Source organism: Pollicipes pollicipes, unplaced genomic scaffold, assembly GCF_011947565.3.
Source record: "Pollicipes pollicipes isolate AB1234 unplaced genomic scaffold, Ppol_2.1 Scaffold_4219;HRSCAF=4965_pilon_pilon_pilon, whole genome shotgun sequence".
Classification (NCBI taxonomy): domain Eukaryota; kingdom Metazoa; phylum Arthropoda; class Thecostraca; order Pollicipedomorpha; family Pollicipedidae; genus Pollicipes; species Pollicipes pollicipes.
In genome coordinates, this window is record NW_023596448.1 from 15,264,753 (window position 1) to 15,286,693 (window position 21,941).

At 61.4% G+C, this 21,941-nt stretch overlaps 1 protein-coding gene across 3 annotated transcripts; it reads right to left on the bottom strand.

The window, feature by feature from the left end:
* Nucleotides 1-8,048: 8,048 nt before the first annotated feature.
* Nucleotides 8,049-21,941, bottom strand: LOC119095372 (protein Gawky; the record flags this gene model as incomplete). 3 transcript variants are annotated; one of them, XM_037218218.1, is given in 15 exon segments in its annotated part: nucleotides 8,049-12,152; nucleotides 12,624-12,831; nucleotides 13,424-13,543; nucleotides 13,821-14,049; nucleotides 14,641-14,831; nucleotides 15,236-15,502; nucleotides 15,863-16,087; nucleotides 16,367-16,489; nucleotides 16,740-16,886; nucleotides 17,648-17,737; nucleotides 18,068-18,259; nucleotides 18,713-18,796; nucleotides 19,659-19,960; nucleotides 21,337-21,468; nucleotides 21,790-21,941. In XM_037218218.1, coding segments are annotated over 15 exon segments (2,578 nt in total), but the record flags the coding sequence as incomplete, so codon positions are not given.

The window sequence follows — 21,941 nt, forward strand, 5'->3', positions numbered from 1 at the left end:
GCCCCCCCCCCCCCCCCCTCCCAGTTACTGCTATCCTGGGTAGGTGCCGGCCGAGGAAAATGCTACAGAGGTCAATCGCGAATCACAAACATTGCTTTCAGTCACTTAGGTCATACTAAGGTACACCTTGGTAACAAAAAACGGGTAGAAGGCTAGAGTGAGGTAACACGCCTGCTTGTATATCTGACGAACTGGGCTTGCGTTTACCACCCTCTTGCGACAAATTTATTTGATAAACAATGCAGGTTGGTGCAAAAAACAATCACTTCAAAGGGATGTTCCTGCAGCTCTTGCAAATCCTGTTGTTGTGTCTGGGGATAAACGCCACTCAACATTTGGGGCAACACGCAGATTTAGAAGCTAAGAAATTAACGTAGAGAATAATTTGAGAAGGGTGAGACGTGGGGCGAATACCAATTTCAGGCTCCACCAATACACACACACACACACACACACACACACACACACACACACACACACACACACACACACACGCACACACACACATATATATGTGCATATATATCTATATATATATATATATATATATATATATATATATATAATATGTATATATATATATATATATATATATATATATATATATATATATATATATATATATATATATATATATAATATGTATATATATATATATGTATACATATATATATATATATATATATATATATATATATATGTACATATATTCTCTTACATGTAGCATTCTACCTTTGGTTCTTCCTTGGTAGCATCGCGTTGCTGGAGCTCTGCGGTCAAACAAAATATAGAAAATACATTTTGAGTCTGAAATAGTCTCTTTTTCCTCAAGCACAATTTCGAGATGGGAAAATGCATTCTCCACCTTTTGGAAGTGTGGAATTGCTCCAAAAGGAGTTGCGAATGCGGAATGAACCACGTGTGGTCAGATCGAATGAGATATGAAGACCCCACCTCAGCATTGATGTTGATACGAATGACGACGACAACAACGGAGAATAACATGATTCCTCCGGTGCCGGAAGCGACGAAGACCACGGCACCATTGAGCACGAGCCCTGCGAGTCCTACGCGCCCGCCCAGCCGGCGCTGCCGCTGAATCGGACCGGAGTGGCGCGTCCCGGGGCTGACCTCGGGGCCCGCTCACTCCCGAGCACGCCCGTCAGAGAGCCCGGCTGCGCCGTCGACCGCCGCTGTGGCGCACGCAGCAAATGGTAGCGACGGCATGCTGTTACTCTCGTATCAGACGCGTCTATTTCCGCATCCGGCTGATGCTCAGTGGCAAGTCGGCTTATGATTCATTCTGTAGGGCGCTGAATCTTCTCTCGCGTCTTGTGAAGGATTTCTGGGTCAATAGCCGCTACTGCCGCTCGGGCTCTCGCACTATCCAAGAGCTGATTGGACCACGAGACATGCGCGCACTCATGCGTCTGTGTTCGCCGAAATGAGTTGAGATCTAACGTCGCCAGTACCAGTCAGATCATGTTTGCACACGTAATGCTGCATCGTCTGCCGAAATTCCACTTTTTCTGCCCCTTATTTATTTGCAGCGCTATAGAGGACACGATCAGCTACTGATATCTTAAGATTCAGCCACTTCCCCGATGAGCAGTAGAGTCGCAACCATCGACCACGAGTAAAGCACACTTATACAGTAGGAATGAGAGGACAGAGGTGCTCGAGTGAGACGCGAAATGCTGCAACAGAGGCTAGCTAGAAAGTGATGCGAAAAAGCCGGATCGCATGAGGAATTGCATTTGCAGCGACGGAGCCCGCGAAGTCTAGCAAAGATCAGTGGGGACCCGAAAGCCTAGAAGATACAAGGTAGACCAGGCTTGGGTGGTCCATCAGAGGCAAGAGTAGGCCCGGGTAGCCAAGAAGAGACGGGGAATGGCAATGCCCGGACAGCTCGGTCCCGGATACACTTTTTTGGTATCGTGGTAAATGAGGTGAAATGAGCGCTGACGCCACAGAAAGCATGAATCGGGAGTAACTGAAGGAAGCCTACAGTCATCTCAGAGCTGATGAGGCGGGGATGCACCGAGGAGGCCAGCAGAGTGCGGCAGATTCGGAGAGACACGATGAGACGAAAGGATGGCGGCGAGAACAGCTGAGGAGACAAGGATGGCGCGAGGCAGGTAGCTAAACACACCTGGTTAGCGTGTTGAAGCAGGCATGATGTGTGCTGAAGAAAGATGGGGCGACTGGGACAGCATACTGGAGAGAGGTGAGAAATCAGGGACAGAGCGAGGGGACCGCGGAGAGATGAGGGAGATGCGGAGAGAGGAGAAATGAGAGAGATGGAGGCAGAGAACGTGCTGTAGAGAGATGAGGAGAATGTCACGGCGTGTTGGAAGGAGCTTAAAAGCGTGATACAGCATGATAGAGAGAGCTGAGGAAACTTGTGAAGTGTGTTGGGAATTGAGGAGACTGGTGCAGTGTGTTTGAGAGAGCAAAAGAGACTGGTACAGTGTGTTGGGAAGAGCTGCGGAGACTGGTGCAGTGTGTTGGCGAGAGCTGAGGAGTCTGGTGCAGTGTGTTGGGGAGAGCTGAGGAGGCTGGTGCAGTGTGTTGTGGGGAGCTGAGGAGGCTGGTGCAGTGTGTTGGGGGGAGCTGAGGAGGCTGGTGCAGTGTGTTGGGGAGAGCTGAGGAGGCTGGTGCAGTATGTTGGGGAGAGCTGACGACGCTGATGCAGTGTGTCGGGGAGAGCTGAGGAGGCTGGTGCAGTGTGTTGGGGAGAGCTGAGGAGGCTGGTGCAGTGTGTTGGGGAGAGCTGAGGAGGCTGGTACAGTATGTTGGGGAAAGCTGACGACGCTGATGCAGTGTGTCGGGGAGAGCTGAGGAGGCTGGTGCAGTGTGTTGGGGAGAGCTGAGGAGGCTGGTGCAGTGTGTCGGGGAGAGCTGAGGAGGCTGGTGCAGTGTGTTGGGGGGGAGTTGAGGAGGCTGGTGCAGTGTGTTGGGGGGAGCTGAGGAGGCTGGCGCAGTGCTGAGGAGAGCTGAGAAGACTGGTGCAGTGTGTTGAGGAGGGCTGAGGAGGCTGATACAGCGTATTGGGGAGAGCTGAGGAGGCTGGCGCAGTGTGTTGGGGAGAGCCGAGAAGGCTGGTACAGTATGTTGGGGAGAGCTAACGACGCTGATGCAGTGTGTCGGGGAGGGCTAAGGGGGCTGGTGCAGTGTGTTGGGGAGAGCTGAGGAGGCTGGTGCAGTGTGTCGGGGAGAGCTGAGGAGGCTGGTACAGTATGTTGGGAGAGCTGACGACGCTGATGCAGTGTGTCGGGGAGAGCTGAGGGGGCTGGTGCAGTATGTTGGGGAGAGCTGACGACGCTGATGCAGTGTGTCGGGGAGAGCTGAGGGGGCTGGTGCAGTGTGTCGGGGAGAGCTGAGGGGGCTGGTGCAGTGTGACGGCGGTCCGCTCTCGTAGTCAACACTCGCATGTGTGTCATTGATCGCCGGCCATCTGGGCCGGGAGAGAGCCTGAGCCGCTGAAGCGAGCCACGGCCGTCCCCGAGCTCTGTCCCTTCCCTGGCGGCGGGAACACAGCAAAAGGCTCGCTCCTGCTGGTGACAGAAGGTCACGACCAAGCCTTGCGAAACAAACTCAGACGCCGGCTCCCGCGGGAAAATAAGGTTTCTGACGACCGGATGGTAGTGAGTTTTATTCACTCTTGGCAAGGAGTGTCACTCTCTCTTTTCCCGGATTTGAGCCGGGACCGATACTTTGGAGTTGTTTTCGCTTGTGCTATCAGACGTTGAGTCTTGGTTTACGCTGCCAACGCCACCGATCGAAAAACACGCCGCCCAATTCTAGTGCATGGATAAGAAGCGGGGTTCTTTCTCAGCAGCCCCAGCACCACAAATACGTTTGTCCATTTTCGTCTTAATTCTACTCCAAACCTAACAAGCCGTTTGCACCAAGACTGCCAATTTAGCCCACGCAGAAACATGTCAACAATCAAACATGGTAGTTGTTAGGCTTATTAAGGGCAGACATACAGGCATAATGACCGTCGATTGCATTACACTCAAAACACATAGTTTGAAATGTAATCTGCTAACACATATTGGTATTGTTTTGAACGTTTCTAAATTACTTTTTGCTAAAAAGCAATCTAGTTCGGAAAATTTCCTACTCCTGGTTTTAATGTCTCTGTGGTGATGCATAATTTACGATTGAGTACGATGTAAATCGTGAAAGCGTATTGAGCAAAATATCATAGGATCACAGACTATCACCCATGCAACCGTCTACACACCACCATTCTTAGCCATGCCAGACCACTTCACTTGTTAGCCTTACAGTCGTTTTGGGGTCTCGGTCTTACACCTCCGATGGCCATTTCCGAGATTCTTGTGTTTTTTTATAGAATGGATGAGCTTTGGTTACCTGGATGCCTTATTTCTGATAGCCGCGATAGACACGCCTCTTTTGACAGCTGCAAACGTGATACCAGAGAGTGATTTGCGACGAAATCGCGACGAAAACACACCGCGCACGATGTTGTTCTCAAAGCACGTACGAAACATAATGTACCCGCGGGACACCATGGCTTCCCAAATTTCCGGCATGAACCTATCTTTACGAGATAGCAGTTCCATATAGTTAAGTAGTGGCTCATTCAGTCGGCACGGGCACTCATTTTCCCGACTCGTCCAAAGGAGGGGAGGGGACAGGGAGAGGAGAGGGGACTGCGACGACGACCGGCGCTGCAATGTTGACAAGGTCGCGTCCCAGTCTGCGCCGCCATCCGCACGCTTTTTGTAACGTCTGTCGTGGTTTTTGTTCGCCGGCGGTGCTGTTTTTCACGTGACGACAGAGCCCCTAACAGCTGAGCGGCGCTGCGCGACGGGAACGCAGGCCGGTGCGGGCCACTAGCCTGCTGGAGCTGGAGGCCCGCCGACACCCGACGGCGACGCGCCGGGGCCGCGCCTGGGAACACTTCGTCACGAACCTGGGACTGCCTGCGACTGGGCCGGCCGGCGGGGGCATGCGTGCCGCGCGCCGCCGACCCTCGCAGTCCAGTACACGTGCTTACGTCCAGCAATGCTTAGCGGAGTGCATGCAGAGCAATTTCGGCCCAGCGCTCAGTCTACCTTGGCCGCGATGGGTCGTTTGGTGCAACCGTATTGATTGCGCTTTTTTTGCGCGCCGTCTGAGCGTTTTTTTGCGGACTGTCTACCCCAGTTTTTGCGGGCTTCCGCGCGGCGCTGGCCATGTTGGCATAGACATTCAATGTCAGCGCCCTCACAGAAATAGGCAGAAGAAGCTGTATTTTCCAATGCTAAAAGCAAAGGGCGGGCCAACATCCCTCCGGACACCATCAGCGAGCACCACTGGAATGGCGGTCTGCGTAACAGGACGAAAGGTGAAATGTGTGGAATGAATTGCGTACTGAGAAGTACCATTGTAGATACCAGACCCAAAACAGGTCCTCCTGTTTAAATAGCTGTTTTGCTTTGTCGAGCCCAGCCATCATTTCTGGCTTTTCGGCGATGAATCGTTTCCATAAGAACATTTCAGCAGAGTGGGGCTTTGTATCTCTTTGAAGGTGCCTTACGTCACTCCGCACTCTCAGCGTAGTATAAATCACCAACAATTCGCCAATAACGCTATGCACGACAGAAAGCGATGTTCTGTGGAAATTTGGTCTGTGGTCTTCAATGATTTTTATGGCGCTCCGCTAATACATTGCTTGCACACATCCATGGGTTAGCGGTCCATTCCCGTCAGCCGATCCGTGCGACGCCGTCCAGCGAGCTTCACCCTCGCCCAAATTAGCTACCCCTCATGACGCGGACAGACGGGGGAGGCCTGATGCAACCCCCTGGCGTTTCCAAACTGATCCATATAGTGAATCGGCATAGACATACGTACGCCAGTTTGGTCCCGAGATCTCGCGATTGACGCCATTTTCATTTTCAAGCTGTTAAGTCAGTAATCAACCCCATCACGATAGGCCAAACCTCGAATTTTCCAGAAAATCGCACCTTTCCACCTTTACGTCATATCTCCCGGACCATGCCGCGCGACGACGTGATACTTAGCAGGCATGTTTCTTTTTCAATTCTGAGCACAATAGTGTATCTTTATGCTTTGAGCCTACATTCATGATGTGTGGTTCCGTTGATGTAGCAACGTCCAGCAGCCGCGCGCGTTCCCCGGCTTCGTCCATTGCTGATCGACTGCGCAGGCCGTAGATCACTGTGCAGCGCTTCTAGAACACCGCAGCTCCGAAACCAGAAAAGCTATAATTTTTGCAGAAACATACGCAACAAATGCCCGAAATAGTGAAAGTTTGAGTGCGATTGCGTAGCATGCTGGAAAGCCATCCCCAAAACCCTTAAGGGGATTGCATTACCCCCCCCCCCCCCTTCTATCAGGGCGAGGGTTAACTCGCGCGGGGAACCCTCTGTGGGGTGTGCTGGGAGCTCGGACGGGGCGCCGCCAGGGGGCACTTAAGCCCACTCATGTCTGGTGCGCGTAGCCTGTCCTGGATAGGCGGGGTGCCGCGAAGATGCAGGATAAATCAAGAATGATAATATTTGGACGGATAATAATGGACATGTACGCTGGAGGTTGGCCAGTAGCTCGGTGCCACTGCGAGGAGCGAAGGCCAGCGATGACGCATCTAGCCCACCCGGGCAGAACAGTCTCTGCACGGACCCCTCGGGGAATGTTGGTGCCGCGCTTCAGGCAGCGCCAGCCGCTCTACCACTGCTGGCACCAGGGAACGGCCGGAACGGCCGGACTGCCCGCCGCGTTTCAGATGAGCCGCTCTGGTGACTGTTGACTGTTGGGTAGTGAAGGGTGGCTGGCGGGCGGTGACCGATGACCGGTGACTACTGGCTGGTTGCTTGTGACTGGTGACCGGTGACTGGTGGCTGACGACCGACAACTGGTGGCCGTTGACTGGTGACTGGTAGCTGTTGACCGGTGACTAGTGAGTGGTGCCTGTTGACCGGTGACTGGTGACTTGTGACTGGTGGTTGTTGACCGGTGACTGGTGGCTAGTGACCGGTGACTGGTGGCTAGTGACCGGTGACTGGTGGCTAGTGACCGGTGAATGGTGGCTAGTGACCGGTGACTGGTGGCTAGTGACCGGTGAACGGTGGCTAGTGACCGGTGACTGGTGGCTAGTGACCGGTGACTGGTGGCTAGTGACCGGTGACTGGTGGCTGGTCATGCGGCGAGGTACCGGCAGGAACCACCTCGACTACACGCACTCCCAACCTCAAACGACACCGCAGCTTGGGCATGGCACCTGTGACCCAGCTGTGGTGGGTTCGAAACATGCCACCAGGCTTGGGACGTATGCCAAGTCCTCCAGGCTGGAGATTAATGCCGAGTGGACTTCCAGGCTGGTGACTAACATTCACCGTGACGATATCCAGGCTGGTGACCAACATTCACCGTGACGATATCCAGGCTGGTGACTAACATTCACCGTGACGATATCCAGGCTGGTACTAACATTCACCGTGACGATATCCAGGCTGGTGACTAACATTCACCGTGACGATATCCAGGCTGGTGACTAACATTCACCGTGACGATATCCAGGCTGGTGACTAACATTCACCGTGACGATATCCATGCATCCACGAGACCAGTGTCGCACAATTTTCCGCCCACTGGGTCAGACTGCAGCACCGGCGACCAGATATACGTGACATTCCAGAGACCGACGCCTGTACAAAATCTGAGCAGCCGACTGGGTCTACGGCACATGTCGGCAACCCGCATGCCTGCATTATATGAGCGCGTGACGTGGCGGCGCAATCATTAGCCGCGCTGAAGTACCCATAAACCCCGCCCTGAAGTGGACCAATGTCACGGCTCCGCTTGGTCACTGTGCTGATCCACACGCCGATATATTATGCGCCTCATACCGTGCCGATATTTGATGTGGTTCTAGCACCGGTTCTGCGCCCTGTACGCCCGCCATCCGACCCTTGTACCAACTGGGATTTTGTGCTCCTCCTGCGGATGCCTGCTATCAGTTGTCTCCGATATCATAACCAGGGTACACCATAGCGACGATAAACATCCTCAACACTTAGACAATCGTGTATTATATGCATGCTGATATTCGGACCGGAGTACAGTCGGGTTAAAAAGAGACCGCCTTCCTTTAAAAATGGACTTGGCGGTACGGACAAAATCGGTGCTTGTCATTCAGAGGAAACAGCGATGTACCAGGAACGAGCCTTTCAGGGACAGACACGTGACTAGTACCATCTACCGGCCGTCACGTCAACCCAAGTGCATAAAGTCACCGCCAGATAAACAATCGAGTCACAGATGCATTCTGGTCACAATTAGCTGCGATATTATGACAACAGTGATTGTTCAGGCGGCAGTGACGCACACTGGGTGTTCGTTGGTCCAAGATACTAGAATTAGGATCCTCTAGCAAGTCACAGTAGGCCCTCTCCAGCGACTAACAACACCCACTCCAGCGCATACGGCGCCGGCCGCCGCCGCGCCACGCCGCCGACCAAGTAAAAGACTAGTTCATTTTTTGTGAAAGAGATGGCAGCATGGTGTGCCAAGGCGCTGAGTATTGCGGGCGGCGGCGGCCGCGGCCGGCTGCCGGCCAGCGCGGCGGAGGGAGGCACGACAGTTTTGTACCGGACTCTTCACACGCGGCGCGCCGGCCGCCGGCCAGCGCGCCTCCAGCATATCGCACGGTTGCATCGGACACACGGGAGCGGACCGAGGGCCACGCGCGGCCGCACTACGGGGCGCGCCGGCCGTGCCGCCCACCGGGCGAGCCAGCCGGCGGCCAGGCAGACAGACAGACAGACAGACGCGAGAGGAAGGGGCGCCACTGGGACGCCGACGGGCCGGAAGCGACGTCGCGGCTCGGTCACTTACCAGCCGGGAGTCGTCCCCACGCCCGAACCGATTCAGAGCCGTTGGCATGCCAGGTCAACGGGGTCAAACGAAAGGCGCGCGCGCGGCAACAAAAGCTTTAAAAATACAGCTAACCCTTTTGGCCACCTCCCAAATGCCCGCGTCACACTCCATCAGTCACAGGTAAACAGCACTTAGTCTAAAATCGCCTTAACCTAGTGATTTTTTTGCGGTTTTTACTTTTGTTTTATACATGTCCATGTGCAGGTCGGCTGCCTCCGCCGGAACACGACACGCAGGCACACACAGTAAGAGGTTTGTCCGGCACGAATCACCGCCTGATCGACAGACACGCAATATGAACACGCGCGTGCGCTCGCGGCGCCCGCCTGGAATGGCGCGGCGGCGACGCCAGCGCCGCTACACCGACTAGCGGCCAAACAACAAACCGTCAGCTCGCCGTGAAGATCGACTATAACATATCACAAGGGCGCGGGGCGGCTGAGGCGCTCGCCGCACGGCCGGCAGGGAGGGGTCGGGCTCGCGCCACACACGCAGACAGAGGTCACAGGTCACGGAGGCACCGGCCGCTGCCGGCCGCTGAGCGGAGTCGTCTTGGACAAGCGGGCTGGCGGCGGCGCACGGTCACAGCTCGGAGGCGCGGCCCACGACGCCGCCCGGTGAGCACCGACGTCCCGTCCCGTCCCGTCCCCGCTACCCCCTTACCCATCCGCAGCCCTCCCACGCACACCCTGTGTGTATCGCAGCTCTTTCTGCCGCGCATGCTTGGCGGAAGATTTGGATAGCTTGTGGCAATATCTGAGTTTTTTTGTGGTTTCACATAAATCCTTTCTCTAGCCCATAACTCTTAAGTAAACGTTTGTACTAAAGAGGAAGACCGCACCAATAAGCGATTCAACCAATCACAGGTCGCGCCGTGCGTGCGTCGACCAATCACAGGCCTCGTCGCGCGGGCGTCGACCTATCACAGTGGCTGCTCACAGGTTGCTGAGCGGGCTCCAAAGGCCTCCACCAACCGGCGGTCAAGGCGCATCACGACCAGGCGACGCTCATCAGATCCCAGTAGTCACAATCCTTTTGTCCAGCGTTTGGTCCTGAGCGAATCTTTAGCGCCTCGCTGTGCAGGGGTGCGGGTGCGGGCGCGGCGACCGGCCGCACCCGCACCCGCATCCGCTCGGCGGTCGAGAGGGCGAGCTGACGACGCTGACTGCGGGAGCGGCCGAGTCGGGGCGGGCAGGCGGGCGGGCGGACGGGCGGGGGAGGGACCAGAGGGGACGGGAGGGGGCGGAGCGCCGCACCGCCGCCGCGCTGGCGTCGCACCGCCGGCCGGGAGCCGCCGACACGTCCCGAGGCGGGGGCGGACGGGCGGCGGGCGGAGGGCACAAGCTGCCGCCTGCTGCCACCCGCCAGTCCCCGCCCCATCCAGTCCAACTTATGCTAACGACCGACGCCGTCTTGACGTGCCGCAACCAGCCGCGGATTCGCCTACGGAGATCAGCTGAGAATGACGCGCACATTCCCGCGCTCTGCTCCGTCGAGGCGGCGTCGGGCCTTACAGCTAGCGTAACACGAGAGCAGGAAGTTCCCGATAGCCTTGAGGTATACAGTCTCGCACTCTCTGAACCGATTCGACTTGATTGCGACGCTCGCGATTTGGTAGTCCTGAACGTACCGGAGCACATGGCAGCTGGCGATATGTAAAGCTGATATTCTCTCCCTAGGCGTGGGCAATTTAGCGGCGGATCGACACCATTATTGCACGTGAAGGTGAAAGCTGGCGGGCGGCGGTTGGTGCCAACGGCCTGCACGCCCGCCGGAGCGCTCTAGCTCGCGCTCCCGGCGGGGTGGAGTCACGTCTCACGTCCAGTTTAAAGCGTCGTACCCGACAGAGTTGGCCGCGGCGTCCGCTCTCGGCCGCGACGCGGCGCACGGGCATCACCACTACGCGGACCAAGCGTTGGCACAACATCGACGCGCGCGCGCGCGCGCGCGCAGGACCTGACCGGCTGAAAGACGACCCGAGACGGCCGCACGGCCGGTGACGGCGCGCACCTGCGGCCGGCAGGCTGGCGCGCCGTCGCCGGTCGGGCGGCCACGCGCACCGGCATCTGGCGGCGCGGCGGCGCACCAGCAGTTGGGCCGGCGGCCGCCGGCGGGTGAAAGACGGCCGCGGCGGCCTGTCACGTGCACAGGAGCGGAGATCGGGCCGCACGGCGCGCAGAGCTGGAAGAAGACCTGAAGACGTTTGTACTGAGCGCGGCCGGACCGCTGCACGCTCGCACGCACTCTCTCTCTTACTCTCTCTCTCTCTCTCTCTCGCAGTCTCGCGCGGGCGGCGACTCTTTGGTTCGGCGGGCCGGCGCCGGGCGGCCGGCCAAGGCACCGGCTGACCCATGGAAGGTTGCAGTATCACAGCCCCAGACAGGCCGGCGCGGCGGGCCACGGCCGCCGCTCTTACAGCTAATATCACACAGTCGGGTGGCGGCGGCCGGGTTGAGCGGGCGCATGGCGGCCGACGCCGGCGGCGGCGACGGAGACGACAAGGGCTGCGGCGGCGGCGGGACGGGCGGGGAGCGGGCGGGGAGCGGGCGCGGGCGGGACGGGCGGGCGGGCGGGCGGGCGAGGCGCGCGGTCAGTCGTTGAAGCTCTGCGACACTCTCGCCCCATCAGGTCACACACGATACTGTGCACACACAAACATACACACCAACAGACAAGGGTGACCCTGGGCTCGGCGGTCCGGCTGCCCCGGCGCTGGGACCGGCGCTGGTACCGGCGCGGGCGGCGGCGCCGCTGACGCTGGCGACGTGCCGGTCAGCCGAGGAGCTCCGCCGGCCATAAAACCTAACGACACGGTACTAAAATACACAGGCGTGCGCGCGCAGGCGCGCACACATGGCCCACACGGGGCAATACTTGCCTTAAATACTAGCGCGGACATCGTCCCCTTAACCTAAGCAGCGTAGCCTGGCCGCGCCACGGCGGCCGGGGAATCTGTCATCACCATGGTGCGTTTGGCGTGGGCGCGGCGCCGCTGGCCGCGGCGGCAGACAATCAGCGTACATGATGGGCGTGTGAGTGGTTCCGTCTCTCCCCCTCTCTCTCTTCCTCTCTGTCGTGGTGCGCACGAGCTGTGCGCGTGCGCGCCGGCGGGCGGCGCGCTCACAGCAGGCCCTCGGGCAGGTAGGGCCGACCGGCCTCCTCTAGGCCGCCGGTGCCCCACAGGGCGCCGCCGCCGCCGGCGCCAGCGCCGCTGCTCCAAGCCATGCTGGCGCCACCTGTCGAAGGGGGCTCAGGTCACCCGCCGGATCACCTCTGCACGACACGGAGGCGCGCGCGCCACGCCAGAGGCGCGTCCGCAGTCGGCTGGCACGACGCGGAGCCGCGGAGAAGCAAAAGCGCGCGCACGGACCAGTGGCTCGGACTCCCCGAACTCGGGCTGAGTGGGCCACGGCGACCGACACGTTTCGGCGACAAAAGACCACTGCAGGCAGTGCGTTCCAAACTGCATTAACAACAAACTGACACTCATATCGGTCAGCTAATTCCGCACTCTCAATAACCAAACAAGTAAGTATACAACGCTACCATTGTGCAGTGTTTTCCGCGCTTGAGATATAAAATAAGCCTAACATTGGCATTTAAAAGCGGCTTCCATGGACACCTACGGATCTCCCGTCACCACACATCACTAGATCACCAGCCTGTGACGCCCTGCTACGCGGCCCCATCACTAGGCCCGCCCGCACCGATCGGGTCTCCGATGTCGCTCCAGGCGGCGGAGGCGGGCGGTTTGGCGGCCGCCTGGCCGGCGCCCGGGCCGGCCGAGCTGGACGGCGCCGGCTGGCCGCCGGGTAGGCCCAGCTGCTGCAGCACCTGGCTGGCGTACTCGTCCGTCACCGCCTCCGCCATGATGGTCGTGTTGCTCAGCACGCAGTTGTTGAGCGCGCCCTGGGCCTGGAGGAGGGAGCGGGGGAGGGGAGGGGAGGGGAGGGGAGGGGGGGAGCGGGTCAGCGTCAGTCCATGTGAGCGGCGACAGCTGGCCACAGCCGGCCGGTCGCGCCGCCGGTCAGACACTGCTTGCGTCACAGACCCGGGAGGCACTGACGCCAGGGCGACTCGACGCCGACCCACCGCGCCGCACACCGGTCACAGACACCAGGGATCGCCACCAGCAATGTCAGAAATCATTCAACAAATCAGCGACAAATCAAGTGACGTGCCACGCCCGGCAATCGAACCGCTCAGCAACTCATTGCCCGCACTCTCCCGCGGAGCCTCGCTTCATTACACCTCGCCACATCTATACGGGCGATTAAGATTTGGGCTCAGAGGCGCGCCGACTACAACGGCCATATGGCGCCCATTGACATCCAGGGCAACTGCTGTTCCGTCACGGAGACGACGGCCCGATGACGCGCGTCACGCCCCCCGCGACAACCCTGGCGTCTGCCGGAGCGGACAGCATGGTCGCGCCGGCCTCCCACATCTCCCGTTCGCCAGTGCACCGCCCGATCCCCGCCCGTCGGCGCACCGCACCGCCTCACACCTTGGCGGCCTCCTCGCGCGAGCTGTACTTGACCAGCGCCACGCCCTGGCTCAGGTACATGTGGAACGTGTACAGCGGGCCGTGCTGCATGCACAGCGTTTTCAGTGTGGAGCCATCGATCTGTGGAGGGTGCGGCGGTCAGACGCCAGACCTTTGAGGTCACCGCAGGCCGCCAGCGACGCCTCGGCACAGCGGCGCCGTCGCCAGCGTCACAACATCACTGGCAGCACAGACTCGAAGTGGCATGACCTCTGGCTTCAATACAGGGCAGGCATGGCAAAGCAGACCGAATCCTTGTGATTGGCGCCCTATACGGCAACATTTACCACAGCCACAGACAAAGCAGCTGTTTCGGGATCTGCCCACAGCACGCAGTGAGGCCTGGGCCTCGACTGACCTGGGCCGTGAGGTTCCTGAGCAGGAGCCAGGCCGAGCCGCCGCCAGGCGCGCCCCAGCCGCCGCCGCCGCCCTGGACAGGGGCGAACGCCGAGCGCTGGTCGTAGGGCGCCCCGCCGCGGCCCCAGCCGGCGCCCTTGTTCAGGCCCGGCGGCGGTCCGCGCGACTTCATGCTCCAGTCGGCTCCAGTGTCCCACTTGCTCGCGCCGCCCATGCCGCCCGGCTTACCGCTGCAGGGGGCCGTCCGAGCGTCAGCCAATCATATCGCGGAGCCGCGGAGGGCAGCCAATCACATCGCGGAGTCGCGGAGGGCGGCCAATCACATAGCGGAGACGCGGAGGGCAGCCAATCACATAGCGGAGCCGCGGAGGGCAGCCAATCACATCGCGGGGCTACGGAGGACAGCCAATCATAGCCGAGGCTGAGCTGAAACGGTAAAACAAACGGGACCACGACTGCTGACCGGGATGAAAGACCAACGGGAAGTGAATCTTCTGGCGGAGTAGCCAAGCCCCAGATAACAGAAGGGGGCTCGCAGGTGTACGACTTATATAGCTCTGATGTTCAATATGATACCACGATCAATCAATCGTCCATCTACTCAAAAGGTTTGCAGTGAACAGCGGGTGTGACCAACTTAACGAAAAGAACGCACCACAATACGCCGTCTCCCGCGGAATTAACCGTACGCGTCACTATCACCAGGCGTCCGCACCGGCACGGTGTACATCGCTCTGACATGACAGCCAGCTGGAGAGGGCGCCGAGCTCCACCAGCGGCACCCTCCCGCGGCCGGCGGCGGCTCAGCACGGGCGGCTCACCCGGCCGGGTTGTAGCTCCAAGTGGAGCTGCCGAAGTCGGTGCCGGCGCCGCCGCCCAGCGGCGACGCCTTGCCCGGCTGCATGCTGGCCAGCAGGTCCTGGGTGGCGGCGGCGCCGGCCAGGCCGAGCGACGAGCGCACCGAGCCGGGCGTCAGACCCGGGTCGTCCTCCACAGACTTCATCTGGGAACCCTGCCGCGTATCAGGCGGACACACGCCTTCACTCGCGCCGCTCCCGGCCCGGGCGGACCGACGTCATCCACACGCACAGCTGAGCCGCACACCACACGCCGCACCCAGACACACACACCACACACGACCAGTCGCTCGCGCACAGCAAGGCGCCGCCGCTCCACCCCCGGTCGGCGTATGAGAGCACACGATGCCTTTGAGCGCGAGTTTCGACGGCACGGTGGCCTCGACAGCTGAAAAAAGTGCTTGGTACAAGGCGGCTCCAGCCCGGGCACGAGCGCCGAGCTGACAGCTTAAGACAGCTGACTACAGTGGCGAGCGCATGCCGGCTCCGGCCCAGGGACGAGCGCCGAGCAGCGGCCTTCCCAGCGCCGGGCCGCCGGCCGGCCGCGGCCGCCACCTACCTTCCACGGCTTGCCGGGCTCGAACTCGGGCACCAGGTCGGCGTAGCTGTTGTGTCCGCCGGCGGCACTCGGCCAGCCGGGATCCTTGCTGTCCACGCGCTCGGCGGCGGGAGGCGCGGCGGCGCCAGCGCCGTCCGGCCAGCCGGCCTCGCCGCCGGCGCGTGCCGCCGACCACGTGCTGTCGCCCATCAGCGGCAGCGGCGGCGAGCCGGCCACCTTGCTGCTCGAGCCGGGCGCGCGCGAAAAGTCCTCGTCCGGGCGGTACAGCTGGCGGCGCCATAACCGACAGCCGTTAGCATTATGTCCAGTCGGCATACAACAGTGCAAAATGACCACAGCAGCCAGGGCGCTGTTAAACATAAGAGTCAAAATCATGCCAGCATACAACGCAGTCCGTAAATAGGACGAGGCAGAACATTGGGTGACGTGTTGCTCACACGCTGTCCTCAGCACGGCACTTCCGTCCATCACGGCGCGACTGAGACTAACGCGACTCCAAACGCGAGCCGGGCCCTGGTACCACGCGGTTGCAGCTGCGAGACACCGGCAGCTGTCGGCCGTCGAGGCGCCAAGCCTAGGCGCGGGACAACGACGCCAGTCGACCGTCGGCCGGCGCTGCCACCTCACCTTGTCGGAGGTGGGCAGTTTCCATTGGCTGAGGCGGCTCTGCGGCGCGTGGCCGCCGGGGCCCGGACCGCCGCCGTCCCGCAGTGACATGTCGGTGAGCCCAGGCAAGCCGTGGAGGTCGCTGGGACCGCCCGGACCCTGCTTGAACATCATCGGCCCGCCTCCGCCGCCCGACGACATCTGCTGCTGCTTCAGCAGCATCGCCTGCTGGCTGCCGATCTGGGACTGCGGGCGGGCGAGACGGTGTTACCGTGCTGTCATCCAACGGTAGCTGTGGGAAATTGACTTGAGCGGGTCAGAACACAGGGGGCAACGCTGCGCTCATTACACGAGCTGAAAGCTTCGAAGGTGACTGTCGTCAGAGGAGCCCATCCGTGAGGATCATGCAGTCACGGAAGATAACGAGCTACAATCCACACTGAGGTTGCGTCCCCAGGCTTCACCCTGCCCGGGGCCAGCCAGTGTTGCCGCGCCGCCAGCGCCGTTGCAGAGAAGAGGGCCCACCTGGATGTTGGAGATGTTGCCCTTGGTGCGCATGATCTCCATCTGTAGACTCTGGAAGTGGGGCGAGTTGGCCTGCGGCCCGCGCCCCAGCAGCTGTTGCTGGCGCGTCAGCTGCTCCAGTTGCTGTCGACGACCAGGGCGGGGTGAGCGAGATATACCATCTTCTCGGCCATTGTGGAGAAAGGGGCGCTACGTTCTCTGCCGCTGACGGTGAGGTACTACCGCGTCGCCAGCGGCCGCCACCAGTAGCCGGGAACTGGTGGCCAACTCCAGCCACTCCCAGCATCAGCCCGTCAGCAGCGACACCGCTACCTCAGCGGAATCACGGCGGCGACTAGACCAGTGTGCGCCGCGCTCGGGCCAGTGTGCCCACCTTGATCTGGCTGAGCAGGTGGTTGAGCAGGATGAGCGTCTGCTGGCCCATCGGCTGCTGCAGGATAGCAGGGTTCAGGTGGCCGGCGTGCACCGCCATCTGGATTTGGTTGATGACCGGGCGCAGCTGCTGCGGCGACGGCTGCGGCTGCTGGCAGAAAGGCGACCGGCCGGCCGGCCGGCGCTGTCAGCACACCACCGGCACACGGCTGACCGACGACCGGCGGCCAACAGCGAGCTCTCGCCAGACACGCAGAGCGGCGAGCGGGCGCGAGGCACGAAACCAGCGGACGGCGAGACAGCGCGGCCCCGCGTCTCACCCCACGGCACACCGGCGAGCGCAGAGCTGTGCTGCAGGGTCCCGATGACAGCAGATCGGCGCAGTTTCAATCTGTTTTACGCACTCCGTATCAGCACAAGTGCATGTCTGTGCAGCACATCTTGTTACATGCCACGAATTCTGAGCCCCGACAAGTCACATGAATGTGTGCAAAATTTGTCAGGGAACACGTCGGGATGCACACTTGCTTAAACTGTGTGCTTCACTATTGATGTGTGATGTTTCATAAACTTACTGATAAATTGATATAGTTCACATAAACTTACTGAAACATACTTCGGATCTTCCCAAGCTTCAACTTTGGAATGTTAACCAGTATGGTGATGATGATAATGATGATTGGGGTTTTAGGGCGCGTCGACTTCTACGGTCATTTTGCGCCGTTAACCAGTATGGAGAACAGCTGGGAACGAATGATCAAAAAGCCAGCTAGAAGTGCGGCGACAGGCCACCTTTCCACCTGGGCACTACTCATCACATCACCAGCGTCCCCACCTCTCCGTCGACATCAGCTCGGCCCGTCACCGCCCGCCGTCGCCCGGGGGGACTTGGCCGCGGCGGCCGCTTACCTGTCCGGGGAAGCGTGACGGCTGCGACTGGGCCTGCTGACGCAGCAGCTGCTGCACCACCGTCGAGTTCATGTTGCCGCCGCCGTGGCCCTGCGGGGCGGGGCGCGCCGACCGACGGTCAGACGGCGCGCTGGTCCGCTGCCAACGCCTACCGGCCGCCAGCAGCCGGCCGACCCCTTGGCCCCACAGTGGCACGGCGAGCGCGGCCAGCACGGCACCGGGTCGCCCGCCACAGGCCGAACGACACTCTGGGAGCAGACGCACCCGCAGCGACAAAGACGCGGCACTGAAGGCGCCGCAAGAAAGTCTCGGAATGTTCTAATATGATGTGACAGTTTGAGCTTGAAACGGACAACACGCCCGATACTGGTCCGCGTCGCCGGCTGAATGTCCACCTCCAGGCCTGGCTGGCACACTTACCGTGTTGGGCATCTGCATGCCGCCGTACTGCACGTGCGGCGGCGGCATCTGGGCGAAGCCGGGCTGCTCAAATGGCGGGTGGTCAGGCACGCCGCGCCAGTCGCCGGCCGGCCCGGCCAGTCGCAGCTGGTCGACGGCATCCTCCAGCGCCATGCCGCCGCCGCCGCGCAGCATCATGTCCACCTCCTCTGGCTGTCGGCGTAGGTGGACACGGGCGGTGCCGGTCACGACCGGGTGGGCGGAGCGGACGAGCGTACGGTGCGATCACCAGCTACTAGGGGAGCGGGAGAGGGAGGGGGGGGGGGGGAGGGGGAGACAGCCGACAGCCCCCACGGTAGTTGTGACGGCGGAACACAGCGGGAGCTAAACGCCTGCCACCGACGGGTGCAGGGCAGGCAGAGCGGCAACGCCGAAGCCTGTCGGAACGGCGGCATGTGAAGGCGCCGCCGATGGTGTCATAACTTTTGCGGGTTGTGGGTTCCAAATTGAGCCTAAAACGAGCCAGGACCGCCCTGTCACCACGCGTTAGCACGGCCAGGCAGACGGTGAGCAGAGGCCAGACCGGCCAGACCGCCGACAGCGGGCCCAGCGGCTGTGAGCGGCAGCAGCCGGCCGCTGCCTTCCGCCTCGGCAGAGTCGACCCACCTTGAAGCCCTGGTCGGTGAGCGTTCGGAACTTGTCGTACATGGCGCCCTTGGAGCCGGTGTGCATGCCAGGAGCGCGGCCCGCCTGCAGGTCAGCACGCCAGCCTCACTCACACCGCACACACACGAGGGCGTCGGCAGGCACACACGCTGGCGTGCGCGGCACGCGGGCAGGCGCGAGCACTATACAGCGGCGGGCGGTGTCAGGCAGGAGCGCCGTATGTTGGCGGGGCCGCAGCACCGGCACGAAATGCCAGCCCCGACCCCAGCCGAGGCACCGGAGGATGCAGAACGCGCGGTATTTCGAGCAAGCTTTGCTTATTTGTACCAGCAGCTGAATCAGCGTGCCCTAGTCACAGCACAATAATTTCTCGCTGCTTGTACGCGCTTTAGTGTGGGCCGGCTGCTTACGCCAGTATGGACTGCCTGTACAACTCTTCACTTTTGAAAGACTATCAAGTTTCTATACAAAATGCAAATTATCTTGATATTGCTTTTCGTGGCGTTTGCAGCCTTGCAAGAAGGATCAGAAAAAGCTGTGGCAAAACATCACATAAACCAGTGTCGGGTTAGGCGGCGTGCCGCAGCGCTTTGGCACGGGGCTGCGCCCTGACCCTGGCATGTTTCCAAAGGATGCTGTGATCAGGAGGCTGACGAGGTACCTGCTACTGCCGCCGGCGCGGACACCGCCACCTGGCTAGCCGCGCTAGATTATCAGCCGCACACGGCAAACGGCCACATGTTATCACACCGCACACGGAACCGAGCCACCAGCCTACACTATGTGCTCCTAGAGCAATGACCAAACGTCGCGCAACAGCACGCAAAATGTTATCGCCAAACGCGACACACAAACCCGCCTGTCCCGTCTCCCAGCGCGACAACGCACACACACCGAGCCAGCGCGCCGGCTGGCCGCGGCCTGCTGTCTGCGGACGGCGCCTTACCTTGGCCCAGTCCATGTCGGGCTCTGCCCAGCCGCCGGGCATGGTGGGCGTCTTGGGCTTGGCAGCCCAGCCGGCCGGGCCGTCGTCGCCGCCCCAGCCGGAGACGGGGCCCGGTGGCGCCTCGCCCCAGCCGTTGCGCGGCGGCCGGCCCCACGGGTCGACGCCCTTGTGGTCCGGCGGGCCCGGCGGCATACGCGACAGCATGTGCGGCGCCGGCGGGCCGCCCGGCAGGCCGGCGCGGCCCGGCCCGCCCGGCAGCTCCTTCCAGCCGCCGCCGCCCCCGCCTCCGCCGCGCTTGTTGCCTGCGGCGATCGGTCGGGTCAGAGACATCGCATCAGGGTGACATGGCGGCGGGGGTGAGACGGCTGCCATCCGAGACAAACGGCGGCAGGCGAGACTTGTGTCATCCCCCATTAATCCCCCACTGTGGAAGCTGAAAGCCGGGAATAACAATGACTCATCGCGTCACAGTTCAAATCGGATTGATGGCAGCAATGCTGCTGACGGAAACCGATGGAAACCTATCAGGATCACCAATTCAACAGTTACACAGACCAAACACTATTTGCGTACGAACTGGGGCGGGGGGGGGGGGGGGGGGCGAGAGAGAGAGCTAGGAATTGTAACGGTTCCATCACCACGTATCGATCATGACACCTTTCCCTCAGCTCAGCGGCTTTCCCAAAGCAAGCCGCCGACTCCCCCAATCCTAGCATGCGAAAGACCACTGCCGTGCCGGCTAGCGAGCCCAGCGGGATGTAGCGCGCCCCCATTTGCCGTCGACGGTCCGCGTGACGCCGCGGCGTCGGTCGGGCGTTCACGGGCCGGCGCGCGGGCATCTAGGCCAGTCTGCGTCCACGTCTGTCGCGAGCGAGCGAGCCCGCCGCTCGCCCACGTCTGGTCTGAGAGTCGTTCTCACGGGACCCTGCCCGGTCTGGTCTGGTGCCCCGGCCGCCCGACGCCTGTCAGCGGCCGTACGGGACCCTGCCTGACCTGATCTGATGCCCCGGCCGCCCGACACCTGTCAGCGGCCGTGCGGGACCCTGCCTGGCCTGGTCTGGTGCCCCGGCCGCCCGACGCCTGTCAGCGGCCGGCGCGCCCCATGTGCGCTGTGAGCGACGGCGGGTCGGGCGGCACAAACCGCAGTCCCGCGTCACAGGTCGCGGGAACGCCTGACGGGCAGGCTGTCGCCCCGGTTGAGGGGGAGATCGGCGTGTGGTCTGCGTGGCTGTGACCCCGTTAGCTACAAGAAGCGACCGGCCCCACGTTCCGAGCGGGCGGCCGAAGCTGCAGGCCCGGCACACCATGAGTGACCGTAGCCGTTAGTGGCGGCGGCAGTGGTCGACCGCGGCCGGGTTAGTGCATCCCACACCCGTCGCCGTCGGGGCCTGAGCAGGCGATGGCGGCCCGCCATCGTCAGCGTCGCCCCGAGTCATGCAGCTGAGCCAGCGCGGCCAGCGCCAGCGGAGCGGAGCAGCCGACCGGCCGTCGGCAGCTCCAGTAGCAGCAGCAGCAGCAGCGCACAGGCAGAGCCGGCCAGCCGGCACGGACTGGCCGCCACCGCTGCGTTAGTCGAACGACGACGGCGGCGGCGGCGGCGGCGGCGGCGGCGGTGCGCTGCCATCAGCGAGCCTGCGCGCACGCGCTCGCGAGCGGCGGCGCCGGTTCGGGTGCTGACCTGGTCGGGAGCGCTCACCCCAGTCGTCGAACCCTATGGGCCGGCGAGGCATGGGCGGCGAGTGGTCGCCTCCCCAGGTGCCCGGTCCGTGCTGCGGCGGTCCGCCCGTCCACGGTCCCGGCGGCTTGTTGCCTGCGGCGGCGACGGCGGGCGTCAGACGTCGGCCTCTACAGCCGGCCCACGCCTAAACAGAGACAGTCGCAGCGAGCGCAGGCGACAACCACACAACTGCCGCAATATGCTCTCACAGAGGCAGCAATGTCGCAGTGGGACTGAACGAACCTCGTGATTCCGAGACCACCGACAGCCTTAAAGCGCCACGAGCAGCATAACGCGCAGCAAAGTTTGGCTATCTGTCGGTGACGAGCATTCCCGATGACACCAAGACGGGACGCGGTAGATGGGAGTGGCCGGGCACCCGTGCGCGGGCGTCCGGCCTCCGACGCCGCTCACCCCAGCCGTCTCCGTTGGGTCCGCGCGCCTCCCACGGCTTGTGGCCGCCCCAGTCGTCCTTCTTGCCGGGTCCGCCGGGCCACATGCCGCCGGGGCCGGCCGGGCCGCCGCCGCCACCCCAGTGATTGCCCGGAGGACCGGGCGGGCCCGGC